Genomic DNA, 19,609 nt, shown 5'->3' on the forward strand with positions numbered 1-19,609 from the left:
TATGTACTTTTAGTATAATTCTCACTTCTTACCCTTGAAAAATTCATGTCATTAGCAACACTGTTCTAACAAAACTTTGTTGCACAAACCCCAAAAGTAATCTTCACCTGCCTTTTTTTAAGATATGTGAAAATGTTTTCTAGTTTTAGTATGAAATTTCACAAAAGGAATAGCAGTAATAAAATACAATAAAAGTGATGAGTTTAGATAGCAAAACTACATAAAGGTACATTTTGTTAAAGAATTAAATTAGTGTCTTTCCTTAATCATAAAGTCATTATTCAAATAAAACTAATAGGGTATTTAATAGGGTATGTTCAGAAGAGAGATCTTGAACTGCTATATATGCATGTGATTATTTTAAAATTTATATTTGTATTCATAGAAGTACTAACACATTAGAAAGACTAAATAAACTGAATTAATGCAGCACCCTAACTTTGAATTTAAATTTTGCAACATGTAAAGCGCTTAAGGAAACTTGCTATTTTTGGCAGGTTAGACATTGCTACGTATATCCCCATTATAAAAAGTAGTTTGTATGTGGCTTTAGCCATAGCTGCTAATGAAAAGAAGGATTGGAAGGATTGGAAAACTTAGAAATGTTAATTTATGAACAGTGGTAGGAGGAACTTGCTCATAACTGTGTTCTTTCAGCTAAAGTAATTGTTGATTATACTGGCAGTATTGTGCATGTAGCATTTATCTGAGTATTTTGTAATTATTCTCAGTCTTTCAGACAGTTTGTAATTTATACTTCGTAACAGGGAAGATGATCCAGTTGTCAGCTGGAAGAATGAGTTCTTGATACAAAATGTACAGCTTGTGCGCTAAAGTACTTCTCAGAAATAAATACTTTTTTGCATATTTGTTAGTGTACTCCGTGTCTGCCACATGTGCTTTTTGCAGCATTAGCATCTTCTGCATTTAGAATACTCACTTCTAAGTCAAAGGGTGTAACCTGTGCATGCAAATTTGAAGTTGGAAGGGACCCGTAAGGATCATTGGCCCAAGCAGGGATCACACCATGACCTTGTCGTTATTAGGACCTTGCTGTAGCCAGCTGAGCTGATCTCAGGGTCAGTGTGATTCTGAGAGTCCAGTCTCCAGCCTTTCGAAGTGGCAGTACTGTTAGTACAGATTTACAGGGCAAAGTGATTTGGTGTCAGGACCTCTTCAGTTAAACCAAGATCTGTACGTTTTTACTGAAGGTGTGAAGTTACATTTTTATTCGACGTTGCACTGGATGACAGTGTTACCAGTAGATGCAGTTAAGAGTTTCTTTCACAGAATGGCAAATGACAGCCTATTCCCTATCTCTATATTGTAACATAAAAATGCATCCGTGCAATGAAGCTGACCTCATGTCTGAATTGCAGACTCTGCCTGTTGCACAAATACAAGTCTGTTTGTGTATGTGTGAAGCAGAATAGTTTTCACTAGTTACAGAAGAACTACTGGTTCAATATGAATGTAAAGGGAATGGTAGGACAGCTTACAGTCAGTTTGGAACTGAGTGGAAGAACAACCTTTGATCAGAAGGTCACCTACAGCAGTATGTCAGCCTGGCATCCTGGCTGAGCTGAGAGCGGAGTGCTTAGAAGAAAGCAGAGAAGTGTTTTTCCCAGGGCCTACAGTTAGGTTAGCTGGAGTGCTAGATACACAGTCTTACTGCAGACATTTCTTTCCCATAAAGGATTAAAGACTCAGCCAGTGCCACAACTTCTCAAGACAGTATTTCTACCTTCCATTACATTCTCCTATGTAAAAGTAAGTAGAAAACTGTCACAAATAAAAGACACAGTCAACATGGATGTTTAAAACACAGATGTTTTAAACAGCTTGCTCAATTTTATTATATCCTCAGTAAGACTTTTTTTTAAGCCAAAATGTAAGGTTTGAATTAAGGCTGGAGGCCCAGCAATACTCAAGGAGTACAGTACTGATAGTTTACCTGTGGTTGTTACCTCTTGATTTCCTAAAAAATGAATCTACTGCTTTGTTCCGTAATAAAGTCAGACTAGTTACAGTACAGTTGTGAGCTGTGGCACTTGTTTCTTGAGCTGAAATTGAGTATAGGCAGGTTTTGGCAAACAGCACCTTTTGTAACTTGCTCCAGAGTTAGCTTCAGCTGTTGGGCACTGATAGGTTTTGCAGGCACATAGAACTTGGAAGGAGAGAATGGCAAGCTTCCTTTTCCTTTGTAGATTCTTAGATAGTGGTCAAATGTGTTTCTGAAGAGTTTAGGTATATAATTAGTAGCTACTCTTAATTGTGTGCACAGTGATAGATTGTAAAACTTAACACATTATAAGCTTAACAAAGCCTATGCCACAATTTCACTTCTTTTAAACAGGGAGGAATTAAGATAATTCCAGAGAAGACGTCTCATATGGTCTTGTCACACCTCTGGCCTTCACTCCCCCTAAAGTCTTAGCCTTCAGTGATGAGGGTTTTTTTGAGTGCTATCTGTAAGTAGTGAATTTTCCTTCTCTCAAAAATGCACTGCCAGAACAAGAAGGAAGATTTAGCATCAGAGATCAGGATGCACTGCCAGAACAAGGAGAAAGATTACAGACTAGTTATAGCACTCGTGCATTCAAGAGATACCAGAAAGGCCTAAGTTAATAAGGCACATGAAAGAATTTAACTATTGAAACAGAGGAAATTATTTGACCTAATATGACCAGGGAGCTTTGAAAAGATTTTTTTTTTTTTCTTTTTCAGAAGTATACAGTAAGTCTGTATTGGGACATGAAGATGTTCATCCTTAACAGTCCCATGGGGCCAGCTCTTCTGTTCATGAGCAATTTATTTTCAGGTACATGTTCTCTTCAAAATTCCCCAGAGCTGAGCAGGAGCAAAGACTGCAATGTTAAAAGAATTTGCACAGATCTAGTAACTCCAGTCTCTAACACTACTTAACAGCAAAGAGCTGCAGAGTCAGTTAACTCAAATTCCCTTAGGATATAAGGTGTTTTAGAAAGATGTTCTCTTCCATTCCCTAGGTAGGAGTTGTTTCAGATCCACGACAACAGTAGTGTCTTACATGTGTACCAGAGCCACGCAGTTACCAATTGTGATAGTGTTGGGAGGATACCATGTTGGACACTCTAGGCCCACATGTTCAAACTAAAGTTGCTGTTCTACTTCCGGAGTTGGGTCAAGGCTTGGAAAATTGCAGTTTGATTTCAGGTCTCTGTTTCAGTCCCTCTGTGGGTTGCACCTTGGATCTCTAAGGTCTTGGCCTTCAAATAAGACCAATACCTGTTATGTTTCTCACCTGCTACAACGTCCTGAAGCAGCTATCTGAGAGGGTGCTTTGTTGATCAAACCCAGTAATTAAAGTTTACTAGTCAAATTATTTCCCAAAGCATGTTCTGTTAGCTATTAATTAAATCTTTATAGAATTGTTTAGGTTGAAAAAGGTCAAGTCCAACTGTTAACCTAGTACTGAAGTGCACCACTAATCCACGTTCCTAGGCACCATGTTCTACATGTCTCCTAAACACCTTCAGGAATGGTGACTCAACTTCAGTTAATAACTAATAGAAATAGTGGCACTAGGCATTAAATGAGAGCTACCTCTCAATTAATTGTAGATCCTTCCAGGTCAGCAATTCCCTTCTTATCAGCTGCACTTGATCTCCCTATATTTTGTTGTCATCCTTAAGTGGCAGCTGAAAAGAACCTGTGGTGAGCAGCTAGACCAGCCTCCTGCCTTACCTGGGACATCTTTAAACTTTCATAATTCCACCACATTCTGATCTAGAGTGCTTTATAGAAGTTTTGTAGAAAAATACTAACTAGAATTAGTCACTTCAGGCAAGCACACGATGCATGTGCATCTCAGAATCATTAAAGTAACACGATTCCTGGTTGGATTTTTTCATGCTGAATTTGGGTAACTGAATTTATATTTAGCCGCTGTGCTTTAAAAGTTACGCAGGATTCCCGCTTTGCTCTAGGTGTACTGAAATGAACAGTTGTTTTCTGGTACTTGAGTTTGATGTTTCTGTAGGTGTTCAAAGTTAAAGGAGTATAAGCCCCATGGAAGCAGGCTGTAGACTTCACAAGCAGACACACGTCATGTGCAGAACAGGGCATTTCTGGAAGCTGAGTAGGAAATGAGGCTGCAATCCACCTTGTTTCTTGCTGCTGTGGAGGCTGCTTAAAACACATTTAACTCACCAATTGCAGGGTACTGAGTGTGTGCAAATATGCACTTAGAGATGCATTTGGAGCATTATTGAGCTCTGAAGATTTCAGCACCACTCCTGTTGTAGTCAATACTTCTTAAAGGCTCCAGCTTCTGCCATCAAAAGGCTTTATTAAAACTTTCCATTCCTTCTGCTTGCTGAAAAAAGCTTGATGGAGTAAAAGGAGCACTGGCTCAGAGAGAAGAGAAATAAATTTTTCATTAGTGAACTAAGCAAAAAAGTATTTAGAGACAATGTCACAAGCTAATTTTCATGTCTCTTTTTTAATATAGAATTTCCAAAATTAATTACTGCAAGATAAATGGAGAGAACTCCTTGTGTCTTCTAGCTGACAGTGCAGAAAGGGTAGTCTCTTGATTATTCTTACTTACTGTGCTTTGGTTGACATTACAGAATAGTGGGTCATGCTAAATGACATGGGCACAGAGTTAGTGAGCTCCACCCAGCCATGTTCTGCTGTCCTAAAGGAGTGCAGCAGCCCAGACCACAGCAGGACTGACCAAGACAATAACTGGGTCTGTGCTAGCTCTGAGGAGGTTCTTGGCCCCACCCTCAGGCAGGGCTGTGAGGGGCAAAGCAGGCTTTAATATTCCTGCATAATGCCAAGTGTTTGCTCAGTCTGGAGCAAGTGGGGGTTCATGGAGATATGGCAGGAAGAAAACGGACAGTGTTACATCAACCATCTTTCCCCGCTCATTGTTTTTTTTAATACTGCATATGTATCCATTCCACTACTCCTAACTAGTTGTCCTAGTTAGGACATATCTTGTTCCTTCTTTAGGTGCTTGGACAGAATAAAAATTACATCTAGTAATGGCATTGATTCAGTTACTCTCTCTTTATCTCCGAAATGCTTGATCCTGACGAAAAGCAGTTTCTCTCTGAGCATCGTAGTCCAATTCTGCTTGCTTTTCCTTCTGTTTTTTTGCCTGCTTTTCAGCCTGATGATGAGACGGGAATAAAAAAACTTAGTATTTTGTTCTCAACATCACTATCTTGTAAAGCTTAGAGAGGGTGAAAGCTTACAGGAGAGCTACAGTCGTGTTAGTTGATACTTGGTAAGTATCATCCCTCCCCCTTCTCTCCCCTACTGTACTCTCCACAAAAAGGGTACATTGAACAGATGAGTGAACGTCTGCATTAGCTGCTCCTTTTTGGTGGCCTGCCCAGAAGATATGAGAGGACAGCAGTGCATGGTTGAAAAAATGGTATAATGGCACAGGCAGGACAGGATGTGGTCTGTCATTGTTTGTCTCTTATTACCAGCCCTGCCAGTGCTAATAATCCTCCCTGACCAGCAGGGCCAAGTCAGCCTGGAAGAGGCTTCTGTTCTACTGCTCTAAGGAGGCTCATAAACCTCTGAAACAGGTGCATCATCGTTGTCAAGTTCTGAGCAGCAGCTTCCTCACTGCACAAAGAAGCCCCTTGTGGGCCATGCTAACTGCATGGGTACAGAGTCAGTCATCTCCAACATGAGCAGCTGCAGTGCATACAGGTAAAAACCAAACATGCACATCACACCCACACCAAGCTTCCTCTCTCTCTCCCACCCAAGAGATCTAGTACTATGGGTTTAGAAGAGTGTTTCTGTCTGAAATGGTTGACAGGGTACAGCTCTTTTATTTACCATTTGCTGGATCTGAAATTTCTGTACTTCCATGTTTGCATCACGTTGTCTTTGTTTCTTGGCTTTTTCCATTTCCTGATAGATGCCATCTTCTGTCATCCACTGATTACGATCCTTCTCATCCTTTTCTTTTTCCTGTCTCTCCTTTTCCTCTTTCATCTTCATCTGTAGTTTACAAAACACACACAAGAAGTTAACCAAGGAGTGTCCTGCTAAGTTGAAAGCTGTATCTCTCAGCAGTAGCAGCCCTGTATCAGCACTCCAAGAAGCACTGTCATTGTGACTGGCCAGTCTCCAAGCCCAGGGTTTTCAGCAGCCCTGGCAGATGTGCACCCAACATGGAAGGGGAAAAGGGAGAGGGGACCCCAGGAAAGATATCAGTGGACTTGATGAAGGCTGCTGATGCATGGCACCAGAGCCAGCTGTGATCTGGGCCAGGCTCCTTGGCTGGAGTAAGCAGCAGTAAGATCAGCCCAGGTTTCTTACCACAGTGGCTCTGTGTTCAGCAATAGATTCAATGGCAGCCTTTTGTCTTGCTTCTTTCTCTTGTTTTTTCACTTGGTATTCAGCTTCTACCTCTGCAGCTCGTCTAGCAAGACGATCATCTTCTATCTTAAATGCCTCGTTCATCTGTGCAGATAGGTTTTCAAAAGCTTTGTCCTTATCCTTCTGCATCAGCCTGCGGGAGAACATGAGCTGCTGTAACACACCAGGACACCTGAGGCACTGCTCCTAACAACACCAGCAATCCCACCTCCACCCCCAACAGCACCAATTCCTGCTGAAACCGGTAGGCATTTTTTCTGCACCTTCTACTTCAAATTTTAATTACAGAAAAATTGCTTGCATTGAACTTCTGATTCTGCGATAGAACAATTGAGAGTAATGTTTTTCACATAAATTGCAAGTTTGAATCTTAACACTGAAACCTGTATCCCTAGACCCACCTGTTAGTCTCTGCATCTTTTTCTCTTGCCAGATCAGCCATCATTTCTTTACCTTTAATATAAGCCTTAATCCGATCATCATCTTTGTCTTCTTTTTGTTTCTCTTCAGCTTTAATTACTTTCTGTTCAGCTACATATTCCTGTTTAAATGGAAAGCTACTTTAATTTTCATGTAGAATAAGACTGTGGAAAACTGAACTGAAAAAAATTGTAACAAAGACTTCAGGCCTCTCTATAATGACGAGTTCTTTGTATCAGTGAAGAAGCTATAGAAGTTAGAAACCCAGAGATGGAAGAGAATTCTTGTGACCTACTTTTGACAAATTACAACAAAAGTAAAATTAGTGTGTGGTTGCAGACCCAACCACAGTATCTTTATATTCTTTCCTCTACTTTCCCAGCAGTTCCAACTGTATTATTTCCACCCCATTCACACAGTGCAGATTCTGAAGGGCTCAAACAGTACAAGTCCATAGAACCATCCAAATGTAAAGCATAGAGCATTTCGTAATGGCAGTTGTATAGCTTGGCAGTATGTATAGCTTTTATTGCATACACAAAGTTCAGGGAAAAGGGATAAAAGTTGTATATTTGGGGTGAGGAGTATGAGGAGATAAAAAGCAAGTAGGGTTTTAGCAAGATTTCTCTCCTCTTACACTCTCTTATGGCACTGAATCATCACAGTACCTCCACTTTAGTCTCCCTGCTCAAGCAGGCACAGGCAGGGAGGGCAACAGTAGGCATGGTAAGTAGGTCATCACCAATCATAAATGGAAAGACAAGTTTAAAAGATACTGTCATAGGCTATTCCCTCTTCTTAACAAGCAAAAGTGGGCTTAAAACAGAGCAATTACATCCATTTCTCAAGTCAAGGATATCTCCTTGCTGTCTCTAGCAGACTTTTTTCATTGTAGACCAGTCAAAGCTCGGGTGCCATCTTTCAAGAGGCCTCTCTCAAAAGCACAGAGTAAAGACACGGCCTGCAACTGGCAAAGGAGGCATTTGATCCCACGCTGCTGAAGGTACCAGCACAGCCCCTGTTGCCTGCAGACTGCTCGATTTGTGGGCTGAGTGCAACCATCACAGCCAAGGTGAAACAAGCATTTTGGATTGTCTGCTTTCCTGTTACTTACGTGATGCTGCCTCTGGCGTTCAACCTTTTCCTCCTGATCCTTTTCTCTTCCTCTCTGAATTTCCAGTTGGTACAATTGGGTTGATCTCTGTATTTGTTCCCCTTCTCTTTTGTTTTCTAGCTTGGCCAGATCTGCTTGATCCTTGTGCTCCTTTATTCTAAATTGAAAAAGGGAAGTGAATAAACGAGCTACAGGCTGTGTGAAATAATGATGAACAGATACAGATTCTGCACATCTACAGGTACTTTAATATTAGAAAAATGGTACTTTGAAGTGAAAGTAGAATGTCAGAGATCAAAACTAGAATCACAGTTTTTATAAGCTAGCTCCAAATTCTTTGGCCAAAGCTCAGTCCTAGTCTGAGGGTGCTGATCTATACTAGCAAAAGCAAACATGACCAGCATATAGACTCAAATATTATGTTGAATTTGATTAGCCTGTTTAATTGTTAACCCACTCTCTGTACAACGTGGGCCTTTGCCATCTAGCTGTGTTCCAAGCAGTGCCACAGCACTGTGCAAGACATGGCCATGATGCCTACGCTAGCTAGATGTGTGAAGGCTTCTGGGCTGGGGGAAGCAGCAATAACAAAGGATTTTGCTGCTTGCTTACAGTGCCAGAATTTATAGAGTTTTGTTTAATTTATAAGAATAGACATAGCCCCTGACAGCAAGAGACATTTCTGAAGCTGGAGAACAGTTACGGAGGAACCAGAGGGTGAGGAGAGGTGATGAGTTTCAGTCTGACCACGGGGCGAGGGTGATGCGAAAGCACTGTTGGAAGGCAGTGAGCCACGCAGCCCCGAGCACGGCATCGGTGGGCGCGGCCGGGCAGCTCCGCCGACCCGGGTTAGCGCCAAGCAGCCCCCGGGCCCCGCCGCGCCGGGCTGGCCGCGGGAAGGTTTCTAACCCAAACCCGCCCCACTCCCCGGGCCCCGCCGCCGGACTCACTGCGCCAGCTGCTCCTGGGCCACGGCCCGGCGGTCCAAGTAGCGGCCGCGCTCCAGCTCTGCCTCCCGGCGGGCGACGTCCGGCCCATCGAGGTCCATCGTCGGCCCTTCCTCACCGCCCCTCCGAGAAACTGCCGAGGGAGAACGAGGGATCCTCAGCGGCGCCCCAGCTGTCCCGGGGAGTCTGGGCTTCTTCTGCCGCCCCACACAAAGGCTGCGACCACCGCCCTCCCCGCGTTCCAGGCGTTCCAGGCGGGCGGAGCAGGCGGGAGCCGCAGGCGCCGGAGCAGCGCGGGGCGGGGCGTGAGGGGCGCTGGAGCTGGAGCAGCAGCAGCACCGCGCCCCGCCCAGCCCCGCCCCGGGACCTGTCGGCGAGGGCGGGAGAGAGGAAGGAAGGAAGGTGGAGCTGCTGGTCGGACCGTTCTCTGCAGCCGGTTCGTGAGCTACTCGTTTGCCCTCGGTAAGAGGCTGAAACGCTCCCCCCGCCTCTGTCCCTCTGCCCTGGCCGCGCCGGCCCCGCTCCCCGCAGGGGCTGCGGTGATGGGGCCAGGCCGGGCTCCGGGCGCTGCCGCGCCTCGCACCACCTTCACCCCGCCAGGCCTGCCTGTAGCGCGGGTGGGAGCCCCGGGCGGGCCTGGGAGCTGGGTGAGGAGATCAGTCCTCCCTCTGCCTCCAGAAGTTCCTCCCTTGCCCTGACTGGAAGAGACTCCTCAAGGAGGTGACTGCTGCACCCGGGGAGTAGGACACTCACCTTAGGCCCGGCATTTTTACACTGTAGGGGAGGTAAAACCACTTCTGCGTGGTCCTCAAGCCTGCAGGAGGGACCTTGCCTCCCGGGTGGCCCCACATCTTTCCCGAAGTCCCGTGCTTTCTGCAGGGCCTGTTGCTTTCTGACGCCAGACTCTGAAACTCGAGGACACATAACAGACTCATTTTCCAAAATAAAATATTGGCAAGCGTCCTTTGTATAAAACTCTTCTAATGTGGGTTTAGGGTTTTTTTTAGGATTTGCATAATTTTCTAGTCTGACCAACAGAGACTCCCCTCTGTGGGGCTGGAACACAAGGCTGTGTGCAACACAGCAAAGCTTCAAGTTTCTTGGACTTTGTTTCCAGTAGACACCGGGATAGGGGGATGCCCTGTTTAAAGCCTAGGGTACTTGTGGAGGAAGTCATTACAGGAAACCCTAACTGTCCAAGGCAAGAAAATGATGTTAACATTTCAGCAAAGAAACTAAGCTTAAGGAGGGAGATGTGTCAGTGGCTTGGGTGTTAGAGAGAAATCTGTTGAGGAATCTGAGAAACAAATTTACATTGGATCTGTTTACCACAGATTGAATCATTGTTAGGCTTTTTGAAAGACCAGCCCAACTATGTTGTCTCCTGTTGACGTGCTCTTTTTGTAGTCACTATTTACAGCTATATTGGGATCTGTTTTCCTCCTATATGACCTTTTAAGGGCTGTGAACAAATCACATTAATATTTTCATGCCATAAACCCAATTTATAGCATATTTGTTTTATAGAGGTAGTTGCAAAATACTACAAAACCTGCATACCATAGCTATTCTATCTTTCACATATGTTCTCTTTTTTCTTCCCCTATAGTTGTTTTGGTTTGGTCTTTTCTGTTATGAGGAATACTTCACTGGAAGTAGGCTAGAGAAAAATGTGACCTTTTACACTAGGAATTCATATCACAGACCTGAAAAACCTGGGACAGTGAATTTTTAGAACAGTGAATATTAAAAATATAGCAGTAATAGTGAGCTTTTGACTGGAATGTGTTACAATGACAGTCAATTATATAGCAGGCATTTTTGTCTCAAGTTTGTGAACTAACGTCCATGAAATACAAGCTGGGGATTTTTGAGAATATAGCCAGTTATACGGCAGTCTTTTTTTTTTTTTTTTTTCCCAGATGGACTTAGAGATTCATAGTTGAATTTGATACAAATCATTTACAGTTTAACTCTGCTTGTACAGTACAAAAAGGGGTTTTTTTAACTTGAAAATGGCTTCTGCCTTTTCTTGCTGGATAGTTTAAATGTTATTTCATGTTTTTAACTTCTCGAGTGGTATTACACCTACAACAAGGTAACTGGGTCCCAGCAATATCATAGCTTGGAAAGTAGTATTTATTTCTTCTCTTCTCAGAAAAATGGCCCCTGTCCCAGTCCTCTTCCATCTTTGCATACTTTCAGAAGAGGGTAAAGATGATGTGTAGTCTTGGACTCTGATTCAATCACTTGCTTTGCATAGCTCTGAAATTCACGTTCTTTACCAAGTGCAATAGCTTCTTTCTCAGCTTCGTAGTCCAATTCAGCTTGTTTTTCCTGCTGTCGTTTTGCCTGCTTTTCAGCCTGATGAAGAAAAGGGAATAACGAAGATTAGTATTTTGTTTTCAACATCACTATCTTGTAAAGCTTAGGGAGGATAAAAGCTCATAGGAGATCTGTGGCACTGTTAGTTGATACTTGGCACTTGTCATCCCTCCCCACTTCTCTCCCCTGGTGTATACCCCCAAAAGGGTACATTAAGTAGCTGAGTGAACATCAGCATTAGCTACTGCTTTTTGGTGACCTGCCCAGAAGACACGGGAGAGTAGCAGTAGAACATCATGGCACAGAACAGGAGGTGATCTGTCATTGCAAACCAGCCTTGACTTGCACCAATGCTCTGAGGAGGCTGCTCCCCAACACCAGCATATGCAGAGCACACATGATTTAAAGAAAAACAACACCCAACAAACAAAAAAGCCCAAAAAACCCAGCAAGCTTCATTTCTTCCTCTCAGCATGAACTAGTGCTGTTGGTTTAGATGAGTGTTTCTTTCTGAAAAGGTTGACAGGGTACAGCTCTTCTATTTACCATTTGCTGGATCTGAAATTTCTTTACTTCCATGTTTGTGCCATGTCGTCCTTCTTTCTTGGCTTTTTCCATTTCCTCGTAGACACGGGCATTTTCCATTAACACATCACGTTCTTTTTCAGCCTCTTCTTTTTCCTGTCTCTCCTTTTCCTCTTTCATCTTCATCTGTAGTTTACAAAACACACACAAGAAGTTAACCAAGGAGTGTCCTGCTAAGCTGAAAGCTGTATCTCTCAGCAGTAGCAGCCCTGTATCAGCACTCCAAGAAGCACTGTCATTGTGACTGGCCAGTCTCCAAGCCCAGGGTTTTCAGCAGCCCTGGCAGATGTGCACCCAACATGGAAGGGGAAAAGGGAGAGGGGACCCCGGGAAAGATATCAGTGGACTTGATGAAGGCTGCTGATGCATGGCACCAGAGCCAGCTGTGATCTGGGCCAGGCTCCTCGGCTGGAGTAAGCAGCAGTAAGATCAGCCCAGGTTTCTTACCACAGCGGCTCTGTGTTCAGCAATAGATTCAATGGCAGCCTTTTGTCTTGCTTCTTTCTCTTTGCGTTTATTTTCTTCTGCAGCTTCTATTTTTGCAACATCTCTAGCAAGTCGATCGTCTTCCGTCTTTAATCCCTCACTCAGTTGTTTAGCTAATTGATTAACGATTCTGTCCTGATGTTCCTGTATTTTTCTGCAGAAGAACACGAGCTACCGTAACTCACCAGGGTAACACACCTGGGTCTAGCTGAACCTACCAAACTCAGCAATCCTGCTTCTAGTCTTCTCTTGCCACAGAGGCTGGCCCACCCACCCAACTCATTGATCAACTTGTGTTCCTCCTGTTTGTTCTTTTTTATATAATCTTATTTAGCAAATAAACATTCCCTGTATTCATGTAACACCGGCTTTCTGTTGCAGTAATAGGCTCAGTGAGGAGTCCACCTAGCACCTTGCCATCATAAGAGAAATTTTGGGAGTATTGGACAAAAGCAGGAAGAGAATGAAACCCTTAGATTGACTCAGTGGTATCATCATGTTGTACGTTCAGTGTTAAATTGATAAACTGATAAAATTGATAAACTATCTCCCTGTAATAAGAACCAAATATAATTGATTAATTACAGTCAAATAATTTTTCTTGATCTGACTCAGAGAAATTTAACTTATACTCAAAAATTTTTCATCAAAGATCTTAATTGTCTTTAATTGTTGAAGAGGTTGGAGGCTTGGCAGGCCGTAGGAAAAGACTGTTCCCAATACACTGGTGTAAAGCTTTGTATTTCCCTAAGCCTTTGTACTTAAGAGGGTGGAGAGATCGCTCCCTAGCACACTTAGTACTAAGGAACCTATGAAAGAATTTCCTTTTTTCTCCTGAATTCCCTACTCTCTCTACCAACAGACTGTTGATTGTGTTACATCTTTGGTCTGAAAGCTTGGACTACAGTATAATTTTTAGTTTATTTACAGTTTATCCTCTAGCTTTGTACCCACCTACGCATTTCGGCTTCTTTTTTTTTTCTCATCCGGTCAATAGCTTGCTTTGCTTTAAAATGAGCATTGATCCGATCATCTTCTTCTATCTGTTTTTGTTCCTCTATTGCTTTGATTATTTTCTGGTCAGCTATGTATTCCTGTATGGGCAAAACAGTCCTGATGTAACACGTAAAGTTTGGAATATCTGGGCCTAGGGTAGTAACTTAACAAGGATCACTCCCTGTTCTCTCTTCTCATGTTTCTTTCAAAGGGAGAAGAGGGGAAAGGCTTTTCAGAACTTCCACTTACGCCCTATTCAAACATGCATGAAGAGGAGATGGCAGATGTGAGGCAGTGGAAGGGGAACTGAGCATCAAACAGCTGCTTCTCCAGCATATTGCATAGACACTTTGCTGTGCAATACAGACAGCATTATCCAATGCTCCCATTCACAGACATGGGAGAGTGGGACAGTGGGAGGCATGGGACTGTCCATCCCCCACCAGCAGCCACACAGACCATACTGCTCCTGGCCCACCTCTTCCAAAGCTCTCCTAGTCTAAGAGCTTAATCCAAAACATAGCTGAAAAGGAGTTTTCTATACTGTTATGTAAAAAACAACTGTCTTTTGCATTCTGTCCAGAACTGTTCTAAGGCACTTCTAGTTTGTACTTAGTAAGGTGCTGTTAAAGATGAAATGAGAAGGCAGCAGGTTTTCACTAAATTTCTAAATGTCTCCAATCATAAGCAGAAAGTCTAATTAAAAAGATATGTTCAGTCTCAGGCTATTCCCTCTTTCTAACAACAAAAAATGGGCTTAGAACAGCAGGGATGTGAAACTTAAATCCAGTTCTCAAGTCAAGAAGAATATTTCTTCATATCTACAGCCAAATCCTTAATCATATACAAGTCGAAACATCAGGTGCCAACGTCCCTTCAGATGAGGGAAAAAATAGCCTCCAAGAGGCTTTTCTCAAAAGCAAAGAGTAAAGACATGGCCTGCAACTGGCAGGGGAGGCATTTGATCCCCTGCTCCTGAAGCTGTTGGCAAACTGTTGCCAGGAGGCCCATTTATTTGTGGGCTGAGTGCAACCATCAAAGCTGAGGTGAAACAAGCATTTTGAACTGTCTGCTTTCCTGTTACTTACATGATACAGCCTCCGGCGCTCAGCTCTTTGCTCCTGTTCCTTTTCCTTTCTTCTCTGAATTTCCAGTTGGTGCAGTTGACTCAATCTCTCTATTTCTTCTGCTTCTCTTTTGACTTCTAGCCTAGCCAGATCTGCCTGATGCTCGTGCTCCTTTATTCTGAATTGGAAAAAGGTGAAAAAAACCTTGTAGAATGTATTTGTGATAAGAGTTTAAGTAAATAATAAAGTAGGGTTGCTTTTAATTATTACTTACTGTTCCAGCTGATATTTGCGTAGTGCCTGCTCATTCATATAATGCTGCTGTTCCTTTTCTTGCTCTCTGAGAATGTATTCTTTGAACTGACGTTCCTCTTCTTCACGTTCCTTCTTTTTGTTAACAACTGACTTCGACTTTTGAAATTCAACTTGAGCATCTCTTTCTTTTAGGACCTCAGTAAGTAGAAGTGCACTCTGCAAGAGAACATTTAAAGTGATTTGTGTGTTCAGAAGTCTTTAAAGACATTCAGTACAATTTGAATTTAAAAACTGTAAGTTGTCAACAAACGTGGAACTGTTTCATTCTGTCGTTCTGATAGGATAGGTAGGTTTTTGCATGATCAATAATCTCCTTCCGTTTTGCTGCTCGGAACTTTGCTTCTTCCAAATCAATTAACCTTCTTTCTTCCTCCTCCCTTTCTTCACGTAATTTTTTGGCTTTAAGTTTCTCTTGTGCTAGGCTCTGTAGCGCAGACAAAATCAGAAATCACATTTAAATTTTAGGTAATTTTTTTTTGTTTAATTTTACATTTTAGCTTTAATTTTAAAAATATAAATGTTTATGTTAGGTATTAAATGTATTTAAATGGAGTTTCGTTAATATACATATTCAAAAGGAAATGTCAAACAGAGTACAGCTAGAACTTAGTGTTTTGATATATATATATGAAAATGACTACCCTTGTTTACAAATGTATCTCGTACTTACTACAGTGGCATTGGGTTGGTCTTTTACAGCAGCTTTGGAGCCTAAGTGCATTTCTTCCTGTTCTTTCTTCTCATCGAGGTTGTGTGCTGCTTCTTTGCTGCTGTCCTGAATCCTTTTCCATTCTGCTTTTGGCAATATAATTACCTGACGAAGATCTGCATCATTTGGAAGGAAATACTCATCTGGAACATTATTTTCTTCCAAATGATGAGGTGCTGTGCAGAGGGAAGAAAAAATACTGAGGTTACTTGATATCAGAAAATCCAATATTCAGATGTGTATCAGGATTTGAATTTTCACATAGTAACCATACTAAGTTATGCTTAGTATTAGTTACTCTCTTCACCCCCATACTCCAAAGCTAAGACAGGATACCTGTATCTGTAGTCTGAATAGGGCCAGTGCATGTACTTGGACTGTGGCACTGACTGCCTGCCTGCCTGTCTGTGTGTATGTAAAGGTTTGGCTTGCAGCAACTCACATTTTCCAGGCAGTACTTGGGCATGATTCTGAGAACAGCAGGGACCAGAGACCATTCCCAAAAGGAAAGTGAGAATATTGGTAAAACCATTCCACTGGCTGGATGAGGCAGCAGCTTGAGCACAGGCTGTCTACTCTTGTCCTACACATTCATCGTATTTACTGGAATAGATCAGTTGTAGAACATTTTCTTGATTTGTTGGCAAGATTAGCATTTCTCCGTTGCACTAGGCTTACATACATAAATGTATGTTTTCTAGATGATCACTAGATCAGCTAGACACTCTTTCAAGGGTCACCACCATTTTTGGAGGCAGTGGCACTCTGCACCGAGTGGTGTCCAGTAGAAATTCTGTGTTTGTCTGATTTTCCACAGACTGACACGCCGTGTCCGAGGTGTAAGGAGGCTTTCTCTTATACTGACACTGATGTCAAAGGCTGTTTCCCAGATGCCATGCTGCTAATCTGTTTGTCTCACGATAGGAACCAGATGTGGTCCTCTCCCCCTGTCCCGGGTGAAGGCAGCCTTGCCAAAAGTAAAAGTGCACTGAGGTGCACCTCGTTCTTCCCCAGCTGCTGCCGTGGGAGCTCACGGGGACCTGCGCTGGGGTCAGGCAGTTCTTGGGGCAAAACTGCCCGTCCTGCCGTGTGCAGCGGAGGGAGCTTTGGGGACAGTCACGATGGGCACCCCCACAGCCCCCCAGGGCCGTGCGCTGCCCTGCCGCCGGTGGTGGTGCCAGTGCCCGCGGGGGAGCCGCACACTCACGGCCGCTCGGCCGCCGCCGCCGCCGCCCCGCCGCCATCGCCGCGGGCCGCGCCGCCATCTTCCGGCACGCGCTCCCGTTGCCGGGCGACCCGGCCCGCGCGGTGACGTACGGGGGGCGGTGCCGGCCCCGGGCCTGCAGCGCTGCCCCCTCCCCGCACGGCGCTGCCCCCTCCCCGCACGGCGCTGCCCACCTCGCCCAGCCCCTCGGGCGCCCGCCGTGCCCCCGCCGGCGAGGCTGCTCTGCTTTAGCCCCGGGAGGGGGCGGCCCGAGTCCTGCGCGGGGCACGGGCTGCGCGGCGGGCCCGGGGACCTGCCCGTGAGGGGCGGCAGATTCAGCCTCACAAAGGGCTGCGTTTCTTTTCGTGGGCTGCTTTGATTTGGTGCGTCCTCGTTGAAGGCATTGGTTCCAGATGCTAAGTAGACGTTTCCTTTTGAAATCCCTCTTGATGCGTTTTGCCAGGAGAATCCCGGTGTGTTTGCGTTGGCAAATGCCGATGGAGAAATTTAGAACCTGTGGTCGAACTGGTGGTGCGTGAGTACGGGAAAACTGACTCTGTGTTAGCAAGTATTAGTAACTGCAGCACGAGTTCAGATCCTGTCACAGCAGCTATTTTAAACAGAAGTTAGACACTGAACTTTGACCTTTACAGAATGCATTTTTAGCTTCAGCACAACTTCCCATAGCTGTAGTGGCCATAAATAGTTTACTCTGTTTAGATATTTTCCTACAGAATTTTTCTCATCTGAGCACAAGATCAGAGTAGGAATACAGTACTTGTGTTTATATAAATAATTTTCTTTTTTGTTTGTTTTGGAAACTTGTTTTCTCACAGCTATGAAATTTCTGTTGGTTTTTGATTTTGACCATACAATCATAGATGAAAATAGTGATACCTGGATTGTGAAATGTGCTCCAGAGAGAAAACTTCCTAATGGATTAAGAAACTCCTACCAACCAGGACGTTGGACAGAATATATGGGCAGAGTCTTTGCCTACTTGGGAGACAATGGTGTCAAAGAAGATGAGATGAAAAGAACTATGACAACAATTCCTTTCACTGCGGGAATGGTAGATCTTCTGGGGTTTATTGGCGAGAACAAAGAGTTGTTTGATTGCATAATTGTTTCAGATTCTAATACAGTATTTATTGACTGGATTTTGAAAGCTGCTGACTTGCATGACGTTTTTGATGAAGTGTTTACAAACCCTGCAGCGTTCAGCAGTGCTGGCTATCTTACTGTACAGAACTTCCATGCTCACCATTGTGCAAAGTGCCCAAAAAACCTTTGCAAAAGGAAAGTTTTAAAAGAATTTCTAGATAAACAGTTGGAGCGAGGAGTTAGTTATACACAAATTGTGTATATAGGTGATGGTGGAAATGACTTATGTCCAGTAATGTTTTTGAAGAAGAATGATATTGCTATGCCCAGGCAGGGGTATACCTTGGAGAAAAAGCTTTCTCAACTGGCTCAAGATCTCAGTCCTGTACAGTGTTCTGTTCTGGTTTGGTCATCTGCTACTGACATTGTATCTTACCTGAAACTCCTTATAAAAGAATAATTCAAGTGATAAAAGTAAACTGATATATTAACTTCCTGGGAGAGAAAAAGTGCATGTATATAGAAGCACAAAATTGGAAATTTGGGCCCTTATCTGAATTGACTTCTTTTAAACACAATATAAAACTGTTTATGTTCAATCTTGGCAATATTAGGAAAGGGGAGTAAAAAAGGCCTTCTAACATAGTACACATTCCAACCTAAGTGGAAGAGGGGGATTTCGAGAGGACTTGTCATTATTCTTAGTCTACTCCCTCCTCCCCAAGCCTTTACCTACTATATAACTGACTTTTGCTGTCCCACACACTTAGGGGAAGGAGTAGGATTAGTGCAAAAAAGAATGAAATTCTTTCCTTACAAAACATTAGGTGACAGGAGCATGGTTCTGGAACTGTTGGCTTTTATACTTCTTTGATCTGATTGTAAATTATTTGGTATGCTTGTGATCTTGTTTCATCTGAAGATTCATCTATATTTTCAATCTACTAAATATTTTACTGAACAAAATGACTTTTTAATAGTTTCTATTATCTTGTACTGTAAAGACAATAAAAGTTGCTATCACTGACATACACAATTTGTGTCATGTATTCTGCTGGTCGGTGTGTCCTCAGGCACCTGTTCTTGTCAGGGCCTGGAGAGAGTGAGCACAAGTGTAGATGTCAGCCTTTGGCTAATACCTCCATTTATTTTGCCAGCATGCCCTTTCTCTTCTGGCAGGCAGTAAGGACGTTGCTGATTTTTTTTAAAGAAAAGTCTCTCTCCTGTTCTGACCACTGCCCCGACTGTGGCTGCTGCCACTGTGGAGAGTTAACGTGGGTTTGACCATCCATGCTGACAGCTCCGAGTCAGCCTTTCCCTTGCCTGATTTCTGCTGCAATGCCCAGGCCCACAGAATGGTGTGTATATATACATGTTTACACTGATTTTACTTATTCACTCTCATCCATATCTATAGTACAGTCCTCTCACAGGGTGGAAGGGAACATCTGTGTCCATTTTAACTTTTAAACAGACTTGTTCTGTCTTCAAATAGTTTAAGGAATCATTTGTGAACATTCAGTCTTTCTCCTTTCTCTTCACCACTGAAAGTGGGATGAGTCTCAAGAGTTTGGCTATGCTTATAAAGATATTAAAAATAAGTCTCATTAAAATTAAATAATGTATTTCCATGCCAAATGTTTTTCTTCTTGTAGTCCCACAAAAGGTCCAAAAGGATAGTGTCGTCTGCTATTAAACTGAAGTCAGTTTTAGCTTAAGTGCTTTAATAGCTGATAAATTAGTCCAACTTTCACAGCACCTCAGTTGCAGATGGCTGAGGTGTAGCTCAGTAGCCTGCAGTTGCCATATTTGTCTTTGTTTTCTGTGCAGCATTGTTCTCATTTTCTTACAGACATTTGATGTTGTCACTACCTTCTTTTTCATTAATTGAAGATTTTTAGGAGTGGTCTTGCCTGTTTTCAGGCTGATAGTGTATATAAAAAA

At 43.1% G+C, this 19,609-nt stretch overlaps 4 protein-coding genes across 9 annotated transcripts in view; 2 read left to right on the forward strand and 2 right to left on the reverse strand.

Annotated features, from left to right (window-relative positions):
- Window positions 1-1,816: 1,816 nt before the first annotated feature.
- On the reverse strand, window positions 1,817-9,111 carry LOC114073766 (coiled-coil domain-containing protein 173-like). Of its 2 annotated transcripts, XM_027911563.1 has the most exons (7): window positions 8,878-9,111; window positions 7,928-8,084; window positions 6,795-6,934; window positions 6,334-6,526; window positions 5,848-6,012; window positions 5,055-5,161; window positions 1,817-2,234 (listed from the first exon to the last, which is right to left on the reverse strand). In XM_027911563.1, exons 1-6 carry the CDS (start codon window positions 8,973-8,975, stop codon window positions 5,060-5,062), a joined length of 855 nt encoding a protein of 284 aa, XP_027767364.1. In that variant the 5' UTR covers window positions 8,976-9,111; the 3' UTR covers window positions 1,817-2,234; window positions 5,055-5,059. The 2 variants fall into 2 exon arrangements, with proteins under 2 accessions (XP_027767364.1, XP_027767365.1); XM_027911564.1 differs by lacking the exons at window positions 7,928-8,084; window positions 8,878-9,111 and adding an exon at window positions 7,482-7,724.
- Window positions 9,112-9,249: 138 nt separating this feature from the next.
- Window positions 9,250-18,692, forward strand: PHOSPHO2 (phosphatase, orphan 2). 5 transcript variants are annotated; one of them, XM_027911569.1, is made up of 3 exons: window positions 9,266-9,336; window positions 14,484-14,526; window positions 17,398-18,692. In XM_027911569.1, exons 2-3 carry the CDS (start codon window positions 14,493-14,495, stop codon window positions 18,123-18,125), a joined length of 762 nt encoding a protein of 253 aa, XP_027767370.1. In that variant the 5' UTR covers window positions 9,266-9,336; window positions 14,484-14,492; the 3' UTR covers window positions 18,126-18,692. The 5 variants fall into 5 exon arrangements, with proteins under 5 accessions (XP_027767371.1, XP_027767370.1, XP_027767369.1 ...); XM_027911568.1 differs by lacking the exon at window positions 14,484-14,526 and adding an exon at window positions 11,986-12,197 and having other exon boundaries at window positions 9,315-9,336; XM_027911570.1 differs by lacking the exon at window positions 14,484-14,526 and having other exon boundaries at window positions 9,250-9,336.
- The window catches only part of SSB (small RNA binding exonuclease protection factor La), a 29,216-nt gene continuing 18,887 nt past the window's right edge, over window positions 9,281-19,609 (forward strand). Inside the window, exon 1 of the mRNA XM_027911561.1 lies at window positions 9,281-9,336. The gene's annotated coding sequence lies outside the window, so the exon portion shown is untranslated. The remainder of the gene's footprint in view (window positions 9,337-19,609) is intronic.
- On the reverse strand, window positions 11,005-16,604 carry LOC114073763 (coiled-coil domain-containing protein 173-like). The gene is made up of 9 exons (XM_027911557.1): window positions 16,565-16,604; window positions 15,319-15,533; window positions 14,899-15,072; window positions 14,608-14,804; window positions 14,355-14,511; window positions 13,225-13,364; window positions 12,232-12,424; window positions 11,746-11,910; window positions 11,005-11,238 (listed from the first exon to the last, which is right to left on the reverse strand). The coding sequence occupies exons 1-9, from the start codon at window positions 16,599-16,601 to the stop codon at window positions 11,029-11,031; spliced, it is 1,488 nt and encodes a 495-aa protein (XP_027767358.1). The 5' UTR covers window positions 16,602-16,604; the 3' UTR covers window positions 11,005-11,028.

Source organism: Empidonax traillii, unplaced genomic scaffold (genome assembly GCF_003031625.1).
Source record: "Empidonax traillii isolate 1590-97213 ecotype Southwest subspecies unplaced genomic scaffold, ASM303162v1 scaffold33:size3420811, whole genome shotgun sequence".
Lineage (NCBI taxonomy): Eukaryota > Metazoa > Chordata > Aves > Passeriformes > Tyrannidae > Empidonax > Empidonax traillii.